Source organism: Cyrtonyx montezumae, unplaced genomic scaffold, assembly GCF_038088225.1.
Source record: "Cyrtonyx montezumae isolate F1298 unplaced genomic scaffold, pur_monq_1.0 scaffold_1, whole genome shotgun sequence".
Lineage (NCBI taxonomy): Eukaryota > Metazoa > Chordata > Aves > Galliformes > Odontophoridae > Cyrtonyx > Cyrtonyx montezumae.
In genome coordinates, this window is record NW_027071825.1 from 19,775,249 (window position 1) to 19,800,685 (window position 25,437).

At 36.2% G+C, this 25,437-nt stretch overlaps 1 protein-coding gene across 1 annotated transcript; it reads left to right on the forward strand.

Moving 5' to 3' along the window:
- The first annotated feature begins 2,032 nt into the window (after nucleotides 1-2,032).
- KIF14 (kinesin family member 14) lies at nucleotides 2,033-25,030 on the forward strand. Its single transcript, XM_065742958.1, has 29 exons — nucleotides 2,033-3,089; nucleotides 3,978-4,238; nucleotides 5,460-5,547; nucleotides 6,136-6,234; nucleotides 7,261-7,313; nucleotides 7,818-7,848; nucleotides 8,171-8,278; nucleotides 9,117-9,233; nucleotides 9,830-9,948; nucleotides 10,457-10,629; nucleotides 11,258-11,405; nucleotides 11,506-11,569; nucleotides 11,750-11,934; nucleotides 12,667-12,769; nucleotides 12,983-13,143; nucleotides 13,958-14,105; nucleotides 14,680-14,832; nucleotides 15,416-15,536; nucleotides 16,103-16,196; nucleotides 17,098-17,236; nucleotides 18,007-18,107; nucleotides 19,326-19,420; nucleotides 20,095-20,316; nucleotides 20,470-20,648; nucleotides 21,447-21,605; nucleotides 22,636-22,755; nucleotides 23,385-23,459; nucleotides 24,070-24,208; nucleotides 24,347-25,030. The coding sequence occupies exons 1-29, from the start codon at nucleotides 2,107-2,109 to the stop codon at nucleotides 24,721-24,723; spliced, it is 4,815 nt and encodes a 1,604-aa protein (XP_065599030.1). The 5' UTR covers nucleotides 2,033-2,106; the 3' UTR covers nucleotides 24,724-25,030.
- Nucleotides 25,031-25,437: the final 407 nt, after the last annotated feature.

The window sequence follows — 25,437 nt, forward strand, 5'->3', positions numbered from 1 at the left end:
TATATATTTTTTTCTCCCTGTCAACTCAAGATCAAGGTGTACAGGGGTAGTGCCTCAGCAGGTGTGTGCTGTTGTACTTGGCAAGCTCCTGATGCCATTGCTGGTTCGAAATGCGTGTCGTGCCGTTTCCCGTGCTCCGTGGCTGTCGCAGCAGCGCTGCGAGGTGAGGGATGAACCTTTCCCCTTGCTTTGGCTTTTGTCTCCCTCTGCTGGGCGTTTGACAACTTCCATTTTAATTTAGTCGTACTGTACTTAAGAATTAACAAAGCGGACTTGTAAAACTTATATAGCCTTCACGAAGGGATCGCGTTGTACTACTCGTGGAGATGTCACGGAACGAGGAGGACCCGCGAGGACGGCCCGGACCGCGCAAGGATCCCCATGTCCGCGCTGGTCTCCCCTTGCCCCCGCGGCGGCCCTCCGCGTCCCGGCCCCGCCCCCGAGTGACGTCGCTCCCGGCGCGAGCCAATCCCTCGGGCCCGGCACATTCAAACGGGGCGGGAGGAGGGCGCGAGCCGCGGCGCGCGGAAGCGGAGCGGAAGGTGAGCGGGGCGGCAGAGGGAGCGGGGCCGCGGTGGGTCTCCCCGGAGCCGCCCGCGGGAAGTCGGGGGCTGAGGGGCGGGCGCTGAGGGCACCGCGCGAGTTGTGCGCGCGCTCCGACGGCCGTTCCGTTGGAGCAGTGCTTAGCCTGACCTGGCGCTTCCCCCTCGCTTCAGTTCCCTTTCTTCCCTCACTGTGTGCTTCTTCTTTCTGCTAACGATGCGATTCTTAGTGCATCGAAAGGCGGGTGGCTTCGTGTTGGTATTCAACGGCGAATTGACAGCAGCTGAGGGGTCCGCGGGGATGGGGATGGCGGACCTGTAATAGCCCGGAGCTATAATGCGTGTGCACCACTGAAAGTGCCCTCCTGCCGAAGTTGTGTGCGTACAGCTCTTCCCACTGTGTGGGGAAAACTTTTATTTGTGTGTTTGTGTGAGTGGAAATCATGAGAAATATGAAATAGCTGTGAAACATACCGTTTTCTTCCGTTCCTTAGGTTAGTTACCTTGTGCTTTTGCTAGGTGAGAATGGAATGGAGTAGTCTAAAATAAGATCTTGTACTGGGTATCTTTATTAGCTGTCTTATAATGTTACTGCATTTTGCGTTGTACATCAGAATCCTGAAAGAAGCTGCTTTGTTAGTGTTGTGTTAACAATTTGGTGTTTGATTGGTGTCTGTCTGTTGTCAAACACCACAGAAGTGAGTAGTGAGTAATGGAGGCACATTCTGAGTAATGGAGGCACAGCCTCACATTCCCTTTGCTTAGGAATCATTGGAAATTACCAGGAAAAAATGTCTGTGGTCATCTTTGTTACTAAAAAAATCTGTTTGGTCATAGAACTTAATCACAGAATTGCCTGGATTGAAAAGGGCCTCAAAGGTCATCTCATTTCAAACCCCCTGCCATGGACAGGGTTGCCAACCACTACAGCAGGCTGCCCAGAGCCACATCCAGCCTTAACTTGAATGCCACCAGGGATGGGCCATCCACAACCTCTCTGGGCAGTCTGTTCCAGTGTGTCCTCACCCTTGTAGTGAAAAACATCCTCCTAATATCTAACCTAAATCTCCCCTGTCTTAGCTTAAACTCATTCTCCCTTGTCCTATCACTATCAACAGTGTAACCAGTTGTTAACCCACTCTGGTTATACACTCCCTTGAAGTACAGGAAAGACTCAATAAACAGAGACAAATACTTTGCTGCTTGTGAAAATAGTCACTCAAATACAGAATTAGCATTAGCATTTAAGTGCTGGGTGTGAAATGAGAATGCTAACTGTTATTGATATCTGGGAACATTTATTTTCTTCAGTACATAGAGGAAACTGCCAGTACCCTGAAGTATATCTCACATCTGTCATAAATGTTATAAAATTCTTGCTTTATCTCTCCAGGTTCCATGAGAAGAAGCAACTGAATATAATCTTTTAGGAAGCAGTTGTATTTATTGTAGTCCTAATGTTAACTTGTTTGAAGATAAAATGTCTGCAAGAAAGTCCTTTGAGGCACAATGTACTACCGCTCTGCAGAAGGTTTCTTCAGAAAGCACCTTTACCAGAAGCAAAATGTTGGGGCAGCAGTTGGCATCACAAGTGTCAGGAAAAGACCAGGACAGTCTTCTGTCATGTTCCCAGAATAAGACTGAGGAAATAAATACGACTTATGTGATTTCGGCCTGTAAAAATGCAGATGACACATCGCTTGCACTGAAACCTCAGGAAAGATTAACGCTCCAGAGGAGAACTAAAACAAGCAAAAATTCAGCATCAAGTAGTGAACAATCTGATAAATATACATCACAGGGCACAGAAAATACACCAATGGAGAAAAGGCTTACCCTGCAGAGGCGTGTGAAGAGTGGCTCTATAGAAAAGAGTAAGATTAGTGGGAGTACTGTGCCTGGAGCAGAAGACAGCATCTTTGATGCAGAAAGAAAATACAAGATTGCAGTTCAATCCAGTGTTAGTAATAACGATACTCATATTAAACCAAGCTGTAAGTTAGCTGAGCGTCAGCCAGTTACGAAGTTGCATTATGAGTCCAGTAGCAAGGATTTATTTGTCAGTGTTGAAAATGATGGCTGCATGCACTCAAAATGTAGGACAAGTGCTGCTGATGCAAAATTTCAAAAAGAAGTTCCTGTATCAGAACATCTAACTTCCAAATACATTAATAGGATATCAGGAGAGCAGCTGAATGAAAAAGGTGATGCACAAAAAATGGCAGGAAAACAAAGGTTACAACAGTTAAAGCATTATGGCTTGGAAAGACCAAGGACACCAACAAAAGCTTTGACAGGAGGATTTAAGCTTACACCAAAGAACAGCACTTTTCAGGATAAGTCATCTCTACCTGCTTCAAGTAAACAATCAGTTAATCTTCCAACTGTATCAAAAAAGAAAACCAGCTCTCCTCCTGTGGGTAGAAGTGCAAAAGCAGAAGTGAATGCTGAAACTCTAGCTGAAAGCAGCGCCATTGATGAAGATATTTTTAAAGTAGAAAGCAGCAAAGTCATTGTAGCTGTGCGTGTGCGGCCTTTCAGTAACAGGTTTGTATCCTAGTTGTGTTTCTGATACTGCCTAATATCTTCTTTATTTTCCCTGGTTTCAGCTGGGACAGAGTTGATTTTCTTCACAGTGCCTGGTTTGAGGGTATGTTTTGGCTTTAGGAGTAAACCAGCATTGATACCACACAAATGTTACAGCTGTTGCTAGAACACAGAGCCAAGAACATTTCAGTTTTCTCACCTTCTTGTACCCTTTTGCCAGCTAGGGGCTGAGGAGCTGGGAGGGGACAGAACCAGGACAGCTGACTTAAGCTGGCCCAAGGGATATTCCATACCATGTGGCATCGTGTGAATATACTAAGGGGGGTTGGCTGGCTGGGCAGCTGCTGCTGGGGTCTAGCTGGGCATTGGTTGGTGAGCGGTGAGCAGTTGAGCTGTGCATAGTTTGGTTTGTAAATACATATTATGTTGTTATCTCAATCCATAAGTTCTAATACGTTGTTGTTTTGTTGTTATTGTTTTGTTTCTAATTCTCTTCCCCATCCTGCTGGGAGGGGAGGAATGTGAAAAACAGTGTGGTTCTGAGCTGGCTGTTGGGATAAACCATGACAATACTGTATGTTGGTTTCTGCTTTTTTTTTTTTTTTTTTTTTTCCCATGGGCTCAATAAGGCTTAATACGTATTTTGAAATTAGAAAATATTTTGACAACATCAAAGTAAAGGTTTTAAGAAGCTTTTTGTTTCATCACAGCTTGGTGTTATTCTTTAAACAGTCATTATTTCAAGTATTTTGAGATTGAAGGCTTTTAATTTTTTTTTAACCAGCAATTGCCCATCTTTTTATTTTCACAAAGCAGTTAACTGAGGAAGCTAACTTAAGGAAATAGGTTACACTTTAATCTTTAATTTATTTTTCCTCTTCCATTCAGAGAGAGAGAAAAAAATGAAAACTTGCTCCCTGTGGTCTCCGTGAGTGGATCAGAGATATCTGTACGAAACCCAAACACAAACCAACTCTACAACTTCAGTTATGACTTCTCTTTTTGGTCTTTTGACAAGTCTCATCCTAATTTTGCAAGCCAAGAAATGATTTATAAAACTTTGGCATTGCCACTACTAGAAAGGGCTTTTGAGGGATACAACACTTGTCTTTTTGCTTATGGGCAGACTGGTTCTGGAAAATCATACACGTAAGTTCCTAAATACAATTCTTAAATTCTTGTAGCCAGTTATTATTCAGTGTGAAGCTATGAGAAGAGGTTGTGTTGTAGATTTCATAGCTATTAAATTGTATTTAATATTTTTATACATTGTAAAGAATAAAACATAGGAAATGTAACTTTGTCCCAGAAAATGTAAATATTAACCTGTAGTATTTGCTTTCATTTATCTGACGTGGATCGCAACCAAACAGGAAAAACAACTTTACACAAAATAATAGGCAAATAATATTCTGGGGTTTGATAGCCAAATCTATGTACCTTGTGTGCCTTGTTCACTACAATGCCTTAAAAAGCCTTTTCTTTCCAGCCATGCAGCTATTCAAATAATTTCTATGAACTTCATAATTCTGGTGAAGCGTTTTAGAATTTTAAACATGTAGTTGAGGATCAGAAATGCTTTTATTCAATTTAGCATCATCTTATGTTTTTATTCTTTATTATAGATACCTAATTTTCACAGAGGTGTGACTATCTTTAAGTGGGAACTTAAAAAGTACTTGTAATATTTATTTGCTTTGGCCTAAAAGAAGAGATGCCTCAGTACTATTATCTATAATAAAACTTACTATAGTACTAATGTCCTATTTGTAGTATTTGCTTTCTTTTTCTTTTCCCATGCTTTTAGGTAAAAAATTACTTACCTTAAATGCTTTCTGTATTTTCAGCAAGGCTGGAATAAAAATCAATAATAAAAATCACCTCATCCTATCTATGGAACAATCTTGGCACAACTATGTTGTGCAGCTGTGTGAGCTTTGTCTCTGAACTATATCTGAGTTAGCTGGGTTATGCTGGTTTAGAGTTGGACAGGAAACATCTACGAGAGAGGGAAAGGGGGGATTGAGATACTAAACTGATAGGATGCTGAAAATGATGTGTACATATATATGTAAGGATATCAAACAACTATAGATAATGTTCTTTTTTATAATGCAACTTACACTTTTTTATATGTTCTAGGATTTTTCTTTAATTTGAGTTTTTAACCCATTTCATCATGACAACTCAGGCACGATCTTGTCTACACCCCTGCTCAAACAATTGTCAACTTAAATCAAGTTTATTTCTGTAACTGGTTACTTCTACTACTTAAAGAAGCATATGACATTTGAACTCCAGCTATACAAATAATCTTAAAATTAGCTATAAGGAGTTAGAAAACTAAACCAGCATATTTTGTAACTACAGGATGATGGGCTTTGATGAAGACCGAGGAATAATTCCAAGACTTTGTGAAGATCTTTTCACTCGAATAGCACAGAGGGACAAGCAACAGGTAGGATGTTTATGCAGTTCATCTTATGCAGAATTGTGAGGAAAATGGTTCATTTCAATATCTTTTTCATTCTTTCACTTAATGCCCTTGCGATCATCTGCTTATTGATTCAAAGCATTGTTTGAAGAGTATTACAATTCTGATTTTTCTACTTCAATATTCCTGCTGAAATTTCTGAAATAAAAATTCAGCTATTCCCACCTGAATTTTTAAGATTCTGAGGATTTCATTGTAAATATTGTTTCCTTCTCTGTTTTGAGACTAGATCTTTATTCATACTTAACTCTATACGAGAGAGAGGGCTTTGTGATGGAAGATGGGATTGTTTTAGGTCAAAATTTCTTTTTATTTGAATTCCTATCCAAATCAAATATTGGTAAGTGGATTAATAAACAGTCATGACCATTTCCAGAATGCCTTAAAGAAGATTCTGTGCTTCTCAGAATTAATGGGCATAGCAACAGTAAATTTAGAGAATCATAATGAACAGCAGCATCTGATCATCTGTGTTAGTTTTTAAAGGAGAAAAAATGATAAGAATGCTTATTGGACAAGATGATTAAATCTTTTTATTAATGTTGTTATTAGGTCTTGTATCACCTTGAAATGAGCTATTTTGAAGTTTACAATGAGAAAATTCATGATCTCCTTGTCTTTAAAGCTGAAAGCAGACAGAAGAAACAGCCAGTAAGTTGCCTTCAGAACCAAGTATATACACTGTGTCAAAAACAATGCCTTTTGTTTTGTAAACAGAAATGTACAACTGGCAGCGATCTTCTCTTTATCTAAGAGAAGATCTTTATTTTTTTATTTTCTCTTTATCTATCTTTTTTATCTAAGTGCTTCAGATTGCTAATAGGATACAACGTAAATAAAACCCTGCTGTATGACTTGAAGAATGGCAAGGCATATAAATGGTTTTTATGTGTATATACATAGGTATATACACAGCACTGAAAACAGCTTTTAATCCACTGAGAACAGCTTTTGATCCAGGACTCTCCTCAGTTCTTGATCCTACTGAAATGCCCATTCACTCTTGAAAATATCTGTTTATTGTTTATCATCTGAGATAATTGTTCACTACTACTGATCTTCTGTATCTAATTGTGGTCAGTAGTATTTTCATGGAAAAAAAAATATTTGCAAAGGGTTTTTTTTTTTATCCACTTTGTTTCCTTTGTGTATTTGTGCTGCTCAGCTGCAGAAAACTATCAAATAAAAGGTTAGAACTAAAAAATGGCTGTCTTCAGTCAGATATTTTGCCTTGGCTAATGTACTGCTTAGAGCTCAGGGCTGGCAGGAAGTTCCTTTGTTTGTTGTTGATTTTGTTGTTTGGTTTCATTTTTGTTTTGCTTCCCAAGAAACTGGAATGGGGATTCAGTAATCCAAGCAACTTCTTAAGGATCAGTAGTTAAAACTAATTTAGTTGATTTCTAGTACTCGTGCTAGAATATATAAAACCATAAGCTAAATATATTTTTGTGAACTATGAGATGACGGGAAGGAGCTTATCACAGGAGTTTAGGAAGATAGAAAGATTCAGTTTTAGGCATTTTCTTAAAAAATATTGTTCTAGATGATTATAATCAACAAAATCTAGCGTGAGACTTTGTTTTAGGCCTGTACACAAACTGTCACTTAATTTTAATATTATTTTAATCTAAATAATGCACTCTAAATAGGTTGTTTCTATCTAATTGTTCTTTCTAGCTTCGTGTAAGAGAACATCCAGTGCTAGGACCATATGTGGAAGACCTAACAGTGTAAGTCTTAACTACTCTCAAGGGGTAGTTCCTACATAAGGAAGTACTGCTTTGCTGTGTGAGTGACAGCACCGGCTGTGATTGCCAGTGGTGCTCTTTGTGGCCTTCCCTGAGCAGGAGGTTGGACCAGATGATCTCCAGAGGTCCCCTCCAACCTTAAGCATTCTGTGGTTTAACAGATGCACAGTGTAATCCTGGCATACTGTGTTGGTATCTTGAGACTCTGAAAGTTTTTGTGCTCACCAGTGAATTAAGCAAGATCTTAATTTCATATCATCTAGCTTGGCTTGCTGTATTTCCATTGGCTTTGACACAATTAGAGTGAATTTACAGTGTTTAGAAACAATGGAATTCTCACAAAGTTCCAGCTGTTCTGATATATTGGTATTTTCTCTTTGACTTGGGAGGTATTTCAAAACACACACAACGGGAAAAACTGTAGAAAAAGTCTGAATTATATATATATATATATATATATTTTTTTTTTCCCTTCTCTCACTCTAGGAATGTTGTTAGTTCTTACTCAGACATCCAGGTAAGAGTTGTTCAGTTATATTTCTACTTGCTTATTACTTTGCTGCTGAAAACTAAATTTCACAGAAGGGAAGAGAAGCTTTTCATGTTGCTCTCATGTTGCTCAGTGCTCGGTGGTGTTTCATCTGATGTAAAAGTACAGAAAGCACTAGTCCTATGCCTTGGAGCAAGCAAGTATCTCTCTCTTCACGTGGTTAAGTAGTGATTGCACCCTTATAGATTCATCATTTGTATTAATAACTTGATTTGCAAATATTTTAAACTGCAGTTTACCCCGAGTACATTTTAGTTTCTTCACCAAAAAGTTCTATTTTCTCTTACAGAGTTGGCTTGAACTAGGAAATAAACAGAGAGCAACAGCTGCAACAGTAATGAATGACAAAAGTTCTAGGTCTCATTCTGTCTTCACTCTTGTCATGACACAAACCAAGGTACTGCTGGATGTTTTATTTTTAATTATCTATTCAACATGCACAGTAGAAAATTGTTTTGTGTGCTGCCTAGAAAATTGGGAAAGTATACTTGAATAAAGTGGGTGTGTTTTAACATGGCTTTCTACACTGTCAACTTGTTTTATTTTTGAGTATGTTCTGTTGTCTCTGTGCTATGTGTATTTATAGAAGTAATATAAATATGCCTGGATTGGCAGATCTGTGAGTAGTGTTAAGTAGTTCAGGATACTTCTGTTGTCATTTTATTTCTAGGATACAAGCACTACAAGTTCTTGTTTGATTTACAGCTGTTTAAGTGACAAAACCTGATTTAGTGAGATAATCCTGGAGAAAATGTAATAAGTAGAGCTCCTCAGAAGTCTAGAGGCTGTCAGTTTTCTCCATTTACAAATAACTTGAGAGTGTTTTTTGTTCTTAGTTGTTAACACTTTTCTGCCCAGTTACTTGATCCCTGTTATCCTTCTGCTCACTCTTCACACCACTGGATTTTATTCTGTCTATCAGGATTAGTCCTGAGACTTCTTTTAATTATTTTTAGCTGATAGAGGCGTCAAGCATGAGCAGTGAGCTGTAGTTTTAAATGTCTGTTTCTGTGCAGTTCATGCTTAAACAATTATTCACATGTAAAAGCTTGATGCTATGGTTAATTGTATAGGCTCGGTCTCCACCAAGGGATGTATATGAAAGCATCCTGTCAAAAAGTAAATATTAATGTTAATGTCTATTGGCTTATTTTTTTTAAAGTGAAAAGTTTGGTAGATCTCTGCTTGTCCTTTTTATTTTGAGTTAAATGCAAAGTTCTCCATTTTTTTTCCAGGTAAAATCTGAGGATGAAGAGCAGCGTGACCATAGGCTTATCAGTCATGTAAATCTAATTGATTTAGCTGGCAGTGAATGCTGCTCTACAGCTCAGACCACTGGAGAAAGGCTAAAGGTAAATCACAACTGGAAATCTGAGGGGGAGAATTTTTTTCACAGAGCACCTCTAATCTTCAACTCAGAAGCATCTTCCTCTACCAGGCCTGTAGTTGTAAAAAGATATGTAACCCTTACACTCATAAACTGTGCATAGTATTTTGCCAATAAGGCCAAGCTGTCTCAGAATGTGTTTTGACTGTGCTGTGTAGCAGGCCAAATCTTGCCTGGGACAGTGCTCCTCTGCTGTTCAGACCTGATGATCCTCTGCAAGGAATAAGGATGAATTGCATGCGTGAACAGCTGACCTTCAAATTGGTGAATCTGGTGTTGCACAGTTGGGGCTTTCCCCTTCTACTTAAATAAACAGAATTTCTAATAATAAGAGGCAGTTTGTCAACCTGCCTTTATAAGTGTAATAGTGCCAAAGGCTGATAAAAACCAAGGCCACTTATTTTTAAGTGAAGGTTTAGGATACTTCTGCAAAATCAGTGGTGACATTTGATATGATGCATCTACACTATGCAGTGAATAAGCACAAGGAAATCAACAGAATCAATAGCATCATACAAGAAAATAAAATTGTATTTTTTTTTTAATTTTTGCTTTGTGTAGGAGGGTGTGAGTATTAATAAATCACTATTAACCCTTGGGAAAGTTATTTCTGCACTCTCCAAGCTGTCTCGAAATGGAAAGAAAACTTTCATTCCTTACCGGGAGTCTGTCCTTACTTGGTATGTATGCTCCAGATTTTTTTTTATATAGAAGCAACATGTTTTCTTGGGTTGTAGATTCCCCTTCCAGGAGCCATTCTCTCCTTTTACCTCTGTGCAGAAGTAGGTTGATAGGAGGAGCAGGGTAGATATAATTATTCCATCTCTGATTTGGGGCTTAGTACACTTAGTGCTCTTTTCCCCCATATGCTTTATAAAAAATGTGTTACATTTGTCTGACTGCATCCTCCCTTTGGTGCTGTTCCTTGTCCATTTTACTTCTCAAGTAATTCTATGTCACTTTTGCACCTTGTATGGTCTGTTTTTCAATTATTCACTTGTTATGTCATCTTGCATCAAAACCTTGGGTTTTGTCATGCTGCTTCTGTTGCTGATGACAGGATTGCTGTGAAGTGTATTATTTGGACTGAGACAGATGCTTCAGTGGCTTAGCAGAAGAGTTATTCTCCCATAATAGTGACCTAGGTATTTTGTATAAGATGTACTTCTAATTGCATGTCCAATTAAGGTTATTAAAGGAAAGTCTTGGTGGAAATTCACAAACTGCTATGATTGCCACAATAAGTCCAGCTGCCAGCAGCACAGAAGAAACACTCAGCACTCTTCGCTATGCAAAACAAGCTTGTTCAATTATCAACATTGCTAAAGTGAATGAAGATGTGAATGCCAAGTTAATCAGAGGTGAGGTTGACATTTATAGTATTTAACAGCTTTTTTTCATTTTTGTGTTTAAGTTACTGCTCCATGAGAGACCTTACAATGACTAACTGTGCTGACTGACCACTGATTTGTTCACTCTTCAAATGTTTTCTAGCCAAGATTTTTAGAATGTGCAAGCACCATCATCTTTGAGGAAATTTTGTAGTTTCACAACCTTCTGAAAATTGAAACACTTTTATAAATACCATTCTAGTGTGTCCCCAATAACACTTGAGTATTGGTTGCATTCAGTTTTTCTTAATTACGTGCTATTTAGCTGCTTTGTGAATTTTTTTTTAAATAATGGATTTTCCTTTCTACTTTCGGTGTATAATCTCTTAAATAGGTGAATAGGGTTTTTTTCCCTAATTTCTGCTTTTTGAGTTGTGTTGTTAGTTTTTTCCTTGGTGTCTTTTTTTGTCATTATAATTTTTATTTTACTAAAGTAGCCTAAAATATTGTCTTAACAGTTAAGAACCTGGAATGGGGAAAGATGTTTTGCTCTTAATAAGGTATCAGGAAGTTTTAGTATTGTTCTGAGATGTCTAAACGGTATTTTATCTACGTATGTTTTTTGAAGTGTAATTTGGTCTTGGTTTTTCTATTATAGAACTGAAAGCTGAAATTGAAAAACTGAAGGCAGCTCAGAAGAGTGCTCAGAACAGGGATCCAGAAAAATACAGGCATTATTTGAAAGAAATAACTTCCCTGAGGATAAAATTACACCAACAGGAAAGAGACATGACAGAAATGCAAAGGTAAGGTAGTCGATACCATCTGTTTAAATAGCAAATGGTAAAGTTTATATACTTTAATTTTGTTTTTAAGATGGTTATTTTTTCCTCTTACTACGTTAAGGGCTTGGAAAGAGAAACTTGAACAAGCAGAAAAAAGAAAATTAGAAGATATAAAAGAATTGCAGGTATGTTTTCCTGCTTTTACTTGCTCCTTCACTTTACATAGTAAATAATACACAAAAATAAACCAGCAATCCTTGCAGAAAAATTAGAACATTTTGAAGATTTATTTTTCTTGATGCTGTTTTAACAGAAATACCAGTATTTGGAAACATAAGTCTTTTTTGCTGAAATCTTTTATCTAGAAAGCAGGAATTGCATTCAAAATGGACAATCATTTACCAAACCTTGTCAATCTGAATGAAGATCCTCAGCTTTCTGAGGTGCTGTTGTATATGATTAAAGAAGGGGAAACTACAGTTGGAAGGTATACACCAAATTCAAAACATGATATCCAGCTTTCTGGAGTGCTGATTGCTGATGATCATTGGTATGTAGTATTTTTTGAAGTTTTTTTTCCTTTATTTCTGCCAGAGCAGTAAATACTTTTGCTCTTTGCTTTGCTTTTCGAGCTGCTGTTCTTTCAGGCAGTAGCAAAATGTGGTTTTAAGACTAGAGAGGATAACTACTTTCACTGATTAATGAAACTCACTTCTATTTCTTCTTAGAAAACTATGAAGCAAACAGTTTAATTTTGTTGTACATTTTGTTAATGTAGTGTAATCTATTCATGTAAAAATCTTTGGGAAGGACCTAATCAAATGATGTCATGTATGATAATCCTTTCCCATTCAACTTAATGCATAATGAAATGCCTTTACTATTCTCACTTAAATCTGGTAATAGATAACAACTTGGTTGTACTGAATAAATGTTATTTAAAGTGCATCTTATGCTATTGGTCCTAAACAAAGTGCTAAATTCAATTAATCAATTACTGAAAATGAGTAACTTGGATATGCTGAGGAATTAAGCTTTATCAAAGCAATGCTCTGATAACAGTGTATCATGATTTTCATAGTGGGAGATTTTTCTTTATATTTAAATATACATTCTCTTCCAACATGTAGGTTGTCACTCACAAAGTTTGTGTAATGTTGTAACTGCATCTAGAAAAAGGAAAATAGGGCGCTATATGAAGTATTTTTTTCTTTAGTCTATTAAGAAACATTGCTTGCAATTAACATAATCTACTGATGTAAAAAATGTTTCTTGTTTTCAGTGTTATAAAAAATACTTCTGGCAAAGTGAGTATTATTCCACTGAGAGAAGCTAAGACATATGTAAATGGGAAATGCATTGTAGACCCAACGGTTCTGCATCACGTAAGTAGCAGCCTCTGTAGAGGAGGAATGTATACATGTATGGATTTTGTAACTGTATTGATATTACAGTTTCAGACTGCTTTTTTTTTTTTGTCTTAGAGGGCTCTGGTACAATTAAATGCTTTTCTTTTCAGTTTCTACTCCTACCCTCTCTGTTTCAAGTCCATAAATCTAAATGTTTTGGAGTAAATTTATTTTTCTCCTTCTCTTTAGGGTGATCGAGTGATCCTTGGTGGAGATCATTACTTCAGGTTTAATCATCCAGTAGAGGTTCAGAAGGCTAAAGGGCTATCTTGTGGAACTACACTTTTACATGATGGTCCTAAAGACTTTGAATTTGCAAAGAATGAGCTGCTTATTGCACAGAGAGCTCAGTACGTATTCTGTTTTCTTTTTTCTGAAAATAAATTCACAGTTGTTAATGTAACTGTCTAGTAACTTTAAGTGGTAGGAAACTTGACATCCTTCATTATTTTGCTTTATGTGAAAACTTGAAAGCAGTGCTTATTAATTTACTTTAAAATGGGAACACAAGTTCCAGATTCATCTGAAGTGAATTCTTACTTACAAGAGGTGATGCCATGGTCTAGTCTACTTGCCAAGAATGCTGAGCACTATGGAAGAAAACATGAAACTACAGAGATCCACAAAGCAGTGCATGTCTTCAGTTGCATTGTATCCCCAAGAGTATAATGTTAGAAATCTACTTTTGAGATTTTTAGAGAGAGCCTGACAAGCAAATGTACTATGAAAATGAGTGATCGATGTTATAATTTTGGTCATCTGTGATGGAGAATTTGAGAAAAGGCAGTGTTATTCTTAATTGCTTCATTCTTGCGAGTTACTAAACTGTATGTTGCATTGACTTAAAATATACTTTTCTGCATCTTAATGTGACTTTGTGAGTTTCTGTTAGAGTTTTTAATGTTGTGAAAGATATTTGATAAAATAAAACTGGAAATTAAGTAGAATGTAAAATGTTAACTTTTTTCCTTTTTCACCTGTTTGTTTTCTCTATTAAAAAAATGCCTAGGTAAAATATAAAAGTTATGGAGTACATTTTCACTGTTAAGATTGAGGACTATTTACCATATCCACTTCCACTGCAATGTGAAGAGTAAAGATTATAACCTCTATGCAGCCTATAAGAGATTAAAGCCATCATTCTGTATATGTACTTTTACTTAGGCTTGAATCAGAAATTGAAGAGGCACGACTCAAAGCCAAGGAAGAGATGATGCAAAGCGTCCAAATCGCCAAGGAAATGGTTCAACAAGAACTGACATCACAAAAAGAAGCTTATGAAAGTAAAATAAAGTCACTGGAAGCAGAGGTGGTAAGTTGCCATTGCATTTTTATAGAAAACATAACAATAAAACAGAATAAATCCTTCTGATTTATTCTGTTTTATTGGGAATGGGAACAGCAGTATGTCAGGATTTATTTGTTGTGTGTTATATGGTGGCTTATTTGTTTATTTGTTCCTGTCTTGCATTCTATTCCAACCCCTACAATTCTGTGATACCATAACACTATCTCAGGGAGTACTGAGCCTCGTTCTTTATGTAAAAAATAAATACAAGAGGAAAATCATGATTATGAACTCAAGAAACTGTGAAATAGGAGTAGGTATGCTCTTCAGAATTATCCTTGGGATTTTACTGTGTGTAGAATTAGTCATGAATTAATGTAATAGTCTTGTGTGAATTTGTGGAGAGTGTAACTTGTATGTGAACTAAAATCACAATCAAATTTTATTTTGTAGGTCTTCTAAATTGCTGTATTATTCTAGTGTGGGTTGTGTTCTCAGTGTGTTGAAGTGAGAGTAATCCCTAATATCTACTTAGGGAGTGGATCAGAAATGCTATAGCAGTGGTATATCTCTTTTTGTCTGTCCTTTTTCATATTAGAGAGAGGAATCTCGTAAGAATCAAGCGCAAGAGCTGAACAATCAAAAGGCTGCAAGTAAAATACAGGAGTTGGAGAAGGCAAAGCAGAATCTTGAGCTAGAACTGCGCTTCAATAAGAAGCGCTTGGAAATGGAGGCACTAGCAACTAAGCAGGTATTTATAAAACAGAACAGCAGGGTTTCTAGGTGGCAAACTTTGCCTTTTAAATAAATCATTGTAATGTATTGTAGAAGAAATTATTTTTCTCAAATATTTTCTCATGTGGCTTTGTGCAAATGAATGCATTTTGCTTACCATCTGAATGTTACATTCAATTTGCAGATAAGCTAGTACTGAGCTTGTTATTCCTCATGTAACATAGACTGTTTTGCTCAATTACCAAACTTCAGCCACCATTGCCAATGCCAAAAGTCACAAGTCTAAGAGTTAATGTAGTAATGGTGCTTTTTTTTCCACTGGTGTTCACATATCTGACTTCTGTAACAGCTATTTCATTTTTTTAATGCTGCTTCTCTTTCATTTCTGTATTACTTTTATGCATTTCAGTATCTAACCCAAGCAAGAAAGCTGTCAAAGATGGAAGATAAAGGGTTTCGTATTGATGGCAGATATGGGAGATACATTTCACTCTGTTCTAAAATTCCTTAAAATGACAACGAGTAGACTAAGTATAAACATAAGTAAGCACTGTTGAGTTTCATGGTGTGTGCTTTTCTTTTTCTCCTGTCTTCTTCAGGCTCTGGAAGATCACGCTATTCATCATGCAAAAATACTTAAAGCTCTAGAAGACGAGAAACAGAAGATTGCTGAAGAAATACAAACCCTTCAGAAGAATCGTGGGAATAAAACTGTGACTAGTAAGTATGTACTTAATGTTGCAGGAGCAGCGATTCCTCTTTTGCACAGTGGACTTGGATTTAACATGTGTGGATCCAGAGGATTTTCTTCCTCTAACACTTCTCTAACAGTCATGAAAAAGAATAGTCTTATGCTTCTACAGTCCTTTACTTAATGTATACCAGACAGTGCTAAAAACTCTTATCTCAGTCAGGGTGGTTTGTTATGTTCACATCTAGACTGTATTTACTCCAGTTACTTAAAGGTTCTTTCTCAGTCTGGCAGAACTAGTTAGGAGTTAAACCAGTGGGAAACTGGAGTAACAATTGCTTCTGTTTAGTCTCCTGTATCAGATTAGCTTAAACTGTAGTATCTAGTGTTAAGTCTTTATTTTTGACATACTCTTCACTTGTGGGTTTTTTCTTTTTTTTCAAGTGATATCTGGGAATCTTCCCGCCCTAGTGTACTGAGAATGCAGTCTTGCTCAATGGCTTAATTCCATTCATGATGCTGCCTTTTTTTCTTTTTTAACCTTTAAGTTGTTGCATTGCATTACTTGATCATTATGTATTTTATTCTTTATTAGCTCCTCTTAACTGGAATTCTTTGAAGCTATCTGTGATGATCAAAGAGGCCAACACCATTAGTAATGAATTAGGGAAAAACACTATTTTTAACAGGTAAGTATCTGAGTGAGCTGATTATGAGTGTATGTGAGCATTCTAGAAGTGCAATCAGCTAATGTTTTTCTTTGGACAGATTTCTTTTTAAGTGAACATGAGCGATCGCTTTTCCCACATAGCTCTAGAGGAATGCATAACTTAGTTGTGCTGCTTTTAAATGTGAATTTTACAATAAGATTTTTCAAGGTATATTTATATATTCATCTTGTATCAGGGATGCTTTGGAGGTGAATCTCATGATGCCTCCACATCCATCGTGCTTCAGCTCACGTATCAAAGCAGTCCTAGGGCACACTAAATGCATTACTTATTTTTGTTAGAGTTCTGATCTCAAAGGTGTTTTTCAATGGAAATTATTTCAATTTTGAACAGAACTGAACCAGGGTATATCTGTCAGCCACTGTGATGTGGCCCTATAAACTTAACACAATAGAGGTAGTTCAAAGTGAAAACCTCACAACATGCATGCACTGGATACTGAATACTTGAGACCAATTGTTTCTATATAGTGTTGTATATAAGGTGTTCTTGGCAGAAACACAGATACAGCACGCAGGAGAAACTGCAGTAAATGTGTCTAAAATAGTAGGGGTGAGTGGGTGTGTTTTACTGTCGCTTTCAGACGTTTCTGGCAATAGAAGTCTATAACATGTTTTTTGAGGTTCTGAGTATTTTGAGAGCTGGGAATTTGTATGGGGCTATCGGCTACAAGGATTCCTTTTTACCTTTTACATATAAATGATTTTAATAGCTGAAGCTAATGTTTTGCATTTTGTGAGGAACATGATGTCCTAGGCAATTATTGGGTTTGTAATCAAATATTTAATCTCTGTATGATCTACATACAAGTACTTTGCATTTACTTTTCCTTGTTTTTTAAACTTTCTCAAATTCTTAGGCATGACAAAATTGATGATAAAACAGGAGCAGTGTCTTCTGTTGAAGTGCAGGTTCGTAACCTCAAACTGGGCATAGCAACTTTCTGGAGCCTGGAGAAATTTGAATGCAAACTTGCAGCAATGAAAGAGCTCTATGAGGTCAGTGAGAACTTAAGGAAAACAATTAACTAACAAACAGTAACATTTTGACAATTATATTTCAATAATCATATAAGGAGGAATCTTATTTTGCAATGTGGTTTTGAAAGACAAATGCACATACAAAAATCCTCTTTTAATGTATAGATATATGATATACATAGTGTTTATATATGTAATATGTTCCATGTTTAGATTTATGTATTATATGTATATATCAGATAATAAAATCTTTGTCTTGTCCAAAAGGGAAAATATAATAAAGTAAACCCAGAAAAAAATGAGAAGACATTTCTATACAATATAGTTTGGGGAGATGCAAAAGTTTCAGGTGGTAGAAGTATGTTGTGTCCATTACCAAAACCTGTTTGAATTTTGGCAGTAGCAGAGATTGGACTCTGTCATATGCAAAAATATGGCCAAAACCATTACAAATATATTTAAATAAATAATAAGTAGAATTTAAATAGATGTGGTCGTATGGAGAGAGCTGCAAAAAACTTTTTACTTGGTATTCCTGTGTCTTATAATCTCAAGTTGCTGAATAGCAGAGTGTTTTCACTAAAAGTCTCTCGTTTCATTTTTGCATTTTAAAAACTTGCATCTCAACCTTGGTGCCAGTTAGTTATTTTTTCAAAATTACACATATCCTAACAAAAGAAAAACATTGAATCTACTGTTGTACAGCAGAACATGATTTCTTCATCCTGGTATTGAAAGTTTTATTATCTCTGCTTCTACTTAACCTTTCTTCTCTCTTTATTTTCCAGAGTAATGATAGCAGTAAAGCTGCTGATGTATTTTATGACCCTGCTGATGAGTGGGAACCTGACCTTTCAGACTCCTCAGTTTCTTCTCTTTCCAGAAGAAGGTGATAGTTTGTATTTCCTTCACCTCTGCTTAAAATAAATCAGAAGTTAATTTTTTTAATTATTAAACATCTGAGCCACTCATAATCTTTTATTTATAGTTTTTTTGCTTTAGATAATTTATAACAACAAAACTATAAATCAAATGAAAAGTGAAATTAAAAATTAATTTAAAAGAAAACACGTGAAGATTGGGGAAGTTAAAAGTTAAAACTTACTGCATTTTACTGTGTTTCTTTGTGAAATGTGTTTTAATATGAATGTGTTGTCAATGTAGTAATAAGAATTGCATTCTAATTAAAGCTGTTTGGCAGATTAAACCTTAGTATTTCTAAGGTTGTGCATAGCAATGCATGAGTGACCAGTGCCAGCAGGCTTTATATTTAACAGTTAACAATTAAATGGTATGGTAAAAGCTGTTCCCAATTATCTTCTGAGAGCTATCACCAGGAATTGACCCATTTAATTCTAGCATAGAATTTTTAATCAACTTGCAGAGGACCTGATCTAAGGGTCTAGGTACCCATGCATATTCAATGAGCAGTACAAGCAGTCTTGAATAGGCACTACATCTGTTGTTACCATCTTTACTTTTCCCATACGCTGTGTAAGTTCTGTTCGTTCATAATCTTATTTTTCTAAAATGGACAAGAAATAAGGGGAAAGAGGGCTCCTCCAGACCCAAGAGTGCATTTGGCCAGAACATGCATGGGGCTTTCTAAAGCCCCATAATACCTGGGTATTGGTATGGAGTGAAATACATCATTTTTAAGGTTTCCCTCATACTTCTATAATACAGCGGCAGTGTTTTTGAAGAGTAAATTGCAGCTGGTCTGAGACCTTGCATTTGAAGTTTCAGTCTTGTAATAGTATTTAGAATTCTAGAATTGCACAAACTGTAGCTTGTTACGTACTAACTGATGCTTCCTTATAGCTCTACTGATGGATTGCAGCTGATACAATTGTGTTGTTATTTTGCTGTGAAGCAGGTCAGTTTATCTGAGTGTAATTGGTGATCATTCCAAGTAAACAGATTTGAAAAGAACACAGTGAATAAAGTTCTATGAATTGAAAGTGTATGTGTGAGTATATGCAAACGTATATATACACACGTATGCCTGGTGGATATTAGTATTCACTGATCCTTGAGTAAGCACTAGGAGAGAGATTCTTTAAGTTTTTAATGTCTTCACTCTCTTTCACTCTCTCATTCTTTCTAGAAGTAGAAGTTTCATGAAGAGCAAGAGAATTTCTGGATGTTTGTCTGGTATAAAATTGCAGCCAATCCAGAACATGCAAGCATCCTATATATCAGGTACTTGTTATATGGTAGATCGGTTCCTTTTATACCAAGAACTTGAAAATGCTACTGATTAGGTAATGCATGAACCTCTAATCATGGGGGTAGAAGGAGGGGAACACCAGAGAACAAAATGGGAAGTGTCCTTATTGTAATGTATTCAAACTTACAGTGTTCATCTATTAACAGTGGATCTTTTTCTTTGTTTCTATGATTATGCTTTCTTAAGATTAAAAACTTCTAACTGGTACTTGGAATAGTTTATTTCATGTAACAAACTGCAAGTGGCTGAATACTGGCATAATTGTTTGGAGACCGTGCTTGAGTTGTTGCTATTCATTTAGGTGTTGAGTTTTGTCCTAGCTCTGTCAGGTTTTATAAGCTGTTTTCCCAGAAATACTGGATGCTTCAGTCTTCTGGATGTGCTTATGTAGTTATTTCAGATTGTTGGCTTATTTTCTTCATTTTCAGTCTCTGCGTATATTCTTCTGTAGAAAAAGTTAGATTTATGTTGGAACTTCACTGTGGAATTTCTAATTCTAGAAATGGAGCAGAATTGTGTATATACTTTTTTTTAAACTTGCTATCTCTGGCAGTTAAACATTTCTGAAGAAGCAATGTAAAATGACTGCTGACTGCTTATTTCTGTGAAGTTTCATGCCTATGTATTTTACTTTTATACCATACAGGTTCACAGAACAAATCCAGCATAGGCCAAAACTTTTTTGAATCACTTCTTCCTGGGATTTGCAAAGAATCTATAAGTTCAACTTTAGATTTACTGGAACAGAATCATGAAGGAAGGAAGAGCATTGCAGATCATCTTCTGATTAATTTGTTTACTATTTCTGCTGGAGTTTCTGCCATTTCTAAAGCCTATGAGCAACAAGATGAAGAATGTCAAAAAAACTGTAAGTCTGGCTTTCATAACAATTAAGTTAAATGTTATTAGTGACTTATATGAATGTTTGCACAACTGAAAGACGTTTAGTGATGGTAAGAATAAACATTCCTACTTCCATCTGTGGTGGAGGTGTTCTGATGATCTTGTATCTCTTTTGTAGTTATCTCTGTTGACCGTGGTGCTCAGTCCTACGGTATCAAAATTACCTCTGCTTTTGACCAGCTTGTGGTACTAATCAAGATTTGGCTTAACAATGTGCACACTGGATCTATACAGATTGATGAAGAAATAAAACAGGAAGTAAAGAACTTGGGAGGATATTTGCAGTTACTGTTGCAGGTAAAGTATGGATTTGGAAACATGGTTCAGGTTCTGTGTAGAGAAATTCTGTGCACTAAAGTAATATTAACTACAGATGTACTAAAAACAGTCAAATATCTTGCATATGGAACAAGAAACGAATGGAGCTAAGGAAGAGGAAGAGCAAAGGATATGTTTGAACTGGCTAAACTGGTATTTTTTGTCCATTTCAGTGAAGCAGACTTCTCTATGTTCTAACAATACAGGGTTGTCAGTATGGTATTTGTTCTGATCTGGTAAATCCTGCCTGTTAGGGATGACACTGAATCACTGTGATTCAGCTCTTCTGTTGTAGAGGGTAGTGAGCTGTTCCTTTTAACTCCAGATTTAGCATTACTGTAGCTGCTATTAACTGGACTATATCTATACTTCTTCCTTTAAGTCACAAACTATCTTCAGAAGTATCTAAACCCAGTTATGAGCGATGATAAGAATGCTACTTAGTCTGCTCTTTGAGTATTTGAGTAAATCCTCACTTGCTGCAGCTGAGGACTTTACTACTCTGCTCTCATTGCTGTGCTTTCCATCGTGTTACAGCATTGCAAGCCTTCTGAAGACTAATTCTATTTTAATTGTGTAGTTTAATGATAGAATTTCTCTTTAAGTCTGTACAGTATTGAATTCTATCTGTGGCAGAGAAACAATTGGAAGTGGGAAGATAAAAAGCTGAAAACGCAGTGTGCTATTTGGCATTACAAACTTATCCTACACTAAGTGTGTGCTCTTTGAACAGATATGCTTTCTAGTTTCAATGAATGACATGCTTTTATTTCAAAGGGGTGTTCTTCAGATATATCCTCAATGGTGACAGAAGCACAGAGCAAAGTCAACGAAGCAGTAAAACAGACAATGAAATGCATAGGACACTTGGCAGTATTCACAAGAACTGATATTTCTGTTTTTGAAGAGAACAGTGCTCCTACAGCCAGTCTACAGGTGAGAAAAAATGTTTATTAGAAATAATGACTTTCTAGATAAGTACCCAAAATAACTGAGCATAAAGGCTTGTCCCAAACAATATCTTTGGAATTCCTCCTGTACTCATTATTCTTCTGTATCTTAAAACATAAAACTTTATTGTGAAACAATTTTAGTGTTGATATTCACATAGCTGTGATTGAGCATATGTCTATATCAAGCAATTTAATAAATGGAATTAAGTATTGTCTGTTTATCTAATACTTCATTTTTTTATGAATTAAGTGAATATATGTTAATGCTCATAGTTTTGGAAGTGAAAAAAAAAGAAAACTTGAAACTACCCAAAAACTCCAAATCACACAATAAAGAAACCCCAAACTTTTGTCTGTACAACTTTCATATACAAATAAGAAATGCTTGTACGATTTCAGTGCAGATGCAATCCTAAAAGTAGGCATAGTTCAATAAATTCAATACTTGTATCAGGTATCAGTAGACTGACTCTGTTGATACAGATATTCAGAAATGTGTACAAAATTAAGAAAAGGAGCCCCTGTTTTCAAGAATCACACCTGGCTAAATAGGCCAGCAATGAACAATTGCTTAAAGGAAAAAAAAAAGCCTGTATTTCTAGTCCATTATGGAAAATCCATTTTACTTCCAAGGTGTAGCAGAAGTGCTAAGTGACTGAGCATCTGATAGGATGGCAGGGCAAACCCAGGAGAGCTCAGCTGTATGCGATGTACTTCAGTAACTGGAAGGGGGTGGAGCCAGATTCTGCCCCTTCTCAGACCTCATTTGAGAGTTGTCACTGGAGGCTAGGGTATCTTGCTGGAGATCCCTGCCTACCTGAGGCCTTCCAAGGATAATGCAGGTTCTTTCCTTTATTTCTATGTCTATAGCCATTGCATTTGAGTAAATCCTTACTTGCTGCAGTGAGGTACTTAGCTACTCTGCTGTCCCTGCTGTGCTTTCCTTTGTGTTACAGTGTTAAAGAGGGCCACGTAAGTTTCTTTAATCATATTTTGAACCTTTGTTTTACAAGGACTTTGTGCATGCTGTTTATCATGGAGTAAGCTCGGGGCTGGAGTTTCTTACAGATGCTGTACAAGAAAAAGCAAGAACGATACAGAAAGAGCTAATGAAGCAATATCCACAAAATGAGGTGGGATAATATTAAAATTAGAAATTACTGATATGTTTCTATTGCTTTCTTGTTCTGTAGTTCTTTCTGGAAAGTTTGTCTGGTTTGAAATTGCGAGTAACAAAAGTATGAGTGATTGAAATCTTACAGATTTTTATTTTTTTTTTACATTTCTAGCAAAAGGAATTATATAAACATCTTTTCAAATAATGCTATCCCCTTGCAGCAGATTATTTTCTACTGGCAGGAGTATACTTGTTGGTTGAAATATGGCTTTAGCTAATGACTTTGGCTACTGTGAAGTCAGAGAGAGAACACAAGGGTATGAGCTAAAAGCTTACTTTGCCACTTAACATGGCAGTGGTATAATAATTGGAGGAGAACCTTTCTTTAATGACCACTTTGATGTTTGCTCATTCGATTCTCCTATATTAATGTATTATATAAAAGTTTGCTGGTATATTAGCTGGTAGAGAACAATGTTAACTATTTTACTGAAAAAAATCCATCTTATTTTGCAGAAGACATTGCTTTCACCTTTGATTATTTTACTTGTTAGTATGCTAGTGTTCATTGTTCTGCTTCTAAAATATTGTACTTCTATTCTGTCTTGACTCAAGTGTAAAATGTCATTAAAAATTGTTCTGTAGATTCAAAGTCAAATAAAAGATGATGCTGTGGCTTTAGCCAGGTTCCTTGAAGATAATGTTTCTTACTGCAGAAAGGTAAGGAAAATGTTTCATCAGATTTGTGTTTTGAAACTGTGTTTTAAACTAAATAAGTGCATTAAGAAAAAAGCCAACAAACAAAAATGGCTAAAACTGCCTTTCATATATTTACAGTTGCATGACACTCCTTCTTTCTATAAGGGCATTCTTGTTTGGAATGCCACAACTGTTGTAGCTGTTGCATTTCCACTTAAAAGTGCTTGATTTTAGTTATTGTTTCTAGAGTTATTGATTTACTCCTCTGATTATGCTCGTTGGGAATGGCCTGAAGTTCAGTAATGTTAGTGCAGCTGGGTAACTACTGCAATAGTTTATGGCTGCAGTTGCTGGTAATTTGAACTAAAAGCTAGGAGAGATAATTTAATCTACTTTATAAGAACCAGGTCTTTTTTTTTTTTTTATTTTAGTAACGTCTGCATATTGGTTTGTTTTCCCTCCTGTAGAAAACAGATGCTTCTTCCCAGAGCTCTTCCAGTGACCTAACATCCCTTTTATTTAGCTCTTCAGTGGGTACTTTTGTGTGACTACATCTGTAATAGTATGTTAACTACTAAGGTTTGCTGTTGTATATTTGAATGTCTTTAAGTTACTGTTTATCTCTACACAGAAAGAGATAGAATCTCAGTTACCAGAAGAAGAATGTCTATATCAGGAAATAAAGAGAAGCACTAACATTGCTGCAAAATATTTGGAACTCGAGCGGTGTTTATCTGAAGTCTGTCAGATCGTTTCTTCTGCCTTACAAGGTATTTACTTAAGTTACTACCTGCCAAGATAATAACTTGTAGACTAAAAGATATCTGTGTAGCAAGAGGGAGGGAAGGCTGCTTGGTCTCTTTCTGCAAAATACTACATTTCATTCTGATTGTTTTTCTTTCTCACAGGATCATTCAGAAACAAAAGCCTGCTCAGGAACTTTGCAGGAGAGATTTCTATCATAGCTGGGTATTTTAACAATTATTTCAATTTACTTGCATTGGCTTCTGCAAACAATCCTTTCCAGAGGAGACCCATGCCTTTTATGAACTTAGATGAATTGGACTCTCTTGTCGATTCACTTATTTTGAATTTTGAACTCGAACAAGGACAGCAAAAACCAAAATCTCAGATTCCTTGTAATGAAACTACTGAGACTGAAGGAAGACAGGTTTCAACAGGTGAAGCTGAACGTTCTTGGAAACAAAAGGAAGTTTCAAAACTCCAGTCAACACCTGCCCTTGCAGGGGAGCTCTTGCCTGATAGGACGATAGAGTGGGTATGAAATACTGCTATCAAGAATTCAGGGAAACTTTTTACCTTTACGTGAAAGGAAGGTAACATATTAGTAAATGCTAAGACATACTGCTAGTATTGATTAGTAAATGCTATGAAAATAAACAATGTTATTGTATAAGTGCTTAAAATTTCTCAAGGAAAAAGAAATAAATTCAAGGCATTAGAGTTTAAAATAGTCTTTTGTTTTAATAAGAAATATAGTATAAAATAAACTTATAAGAAATAATTAAATGAAGTATGTTCTTTTAAAAAATGCAATGAACAACCAAAGAAAACAACACAAAAGCACAACTTGGAGATGATGTGAATACTAAAAACTGTTGGGGGGAAAAAAAACAGGAAACGATATAACCTCGTCAGGACATTGTATCCTTTTGTTTTAGGCCTCTGACTTAGGTGCCTGAATGTAGGAGTAAGGGCAGTTAGGAATAAGGTAGATGGTATGGGTACCCATTCTTATTTTTTCTTAATATTGTTACTTCTGCATTATCATCTAGGTAAGGCTACAGCAACTTGAAAGTGTTTTTTTTATGCCTTTTACTTCCTGAAATATCAACTTTATTTAAAAAAGACAACCAAAAACCTTTGTATTTATTTATGTAGGGGAAAAAGATATCAAATGAGATTGCAAGGACTTGTGCTTTATTTTTAGTGGTTTTGTAGTCTGTTGAAAAATCTGATCTTAAGGTAGCAGTGACAG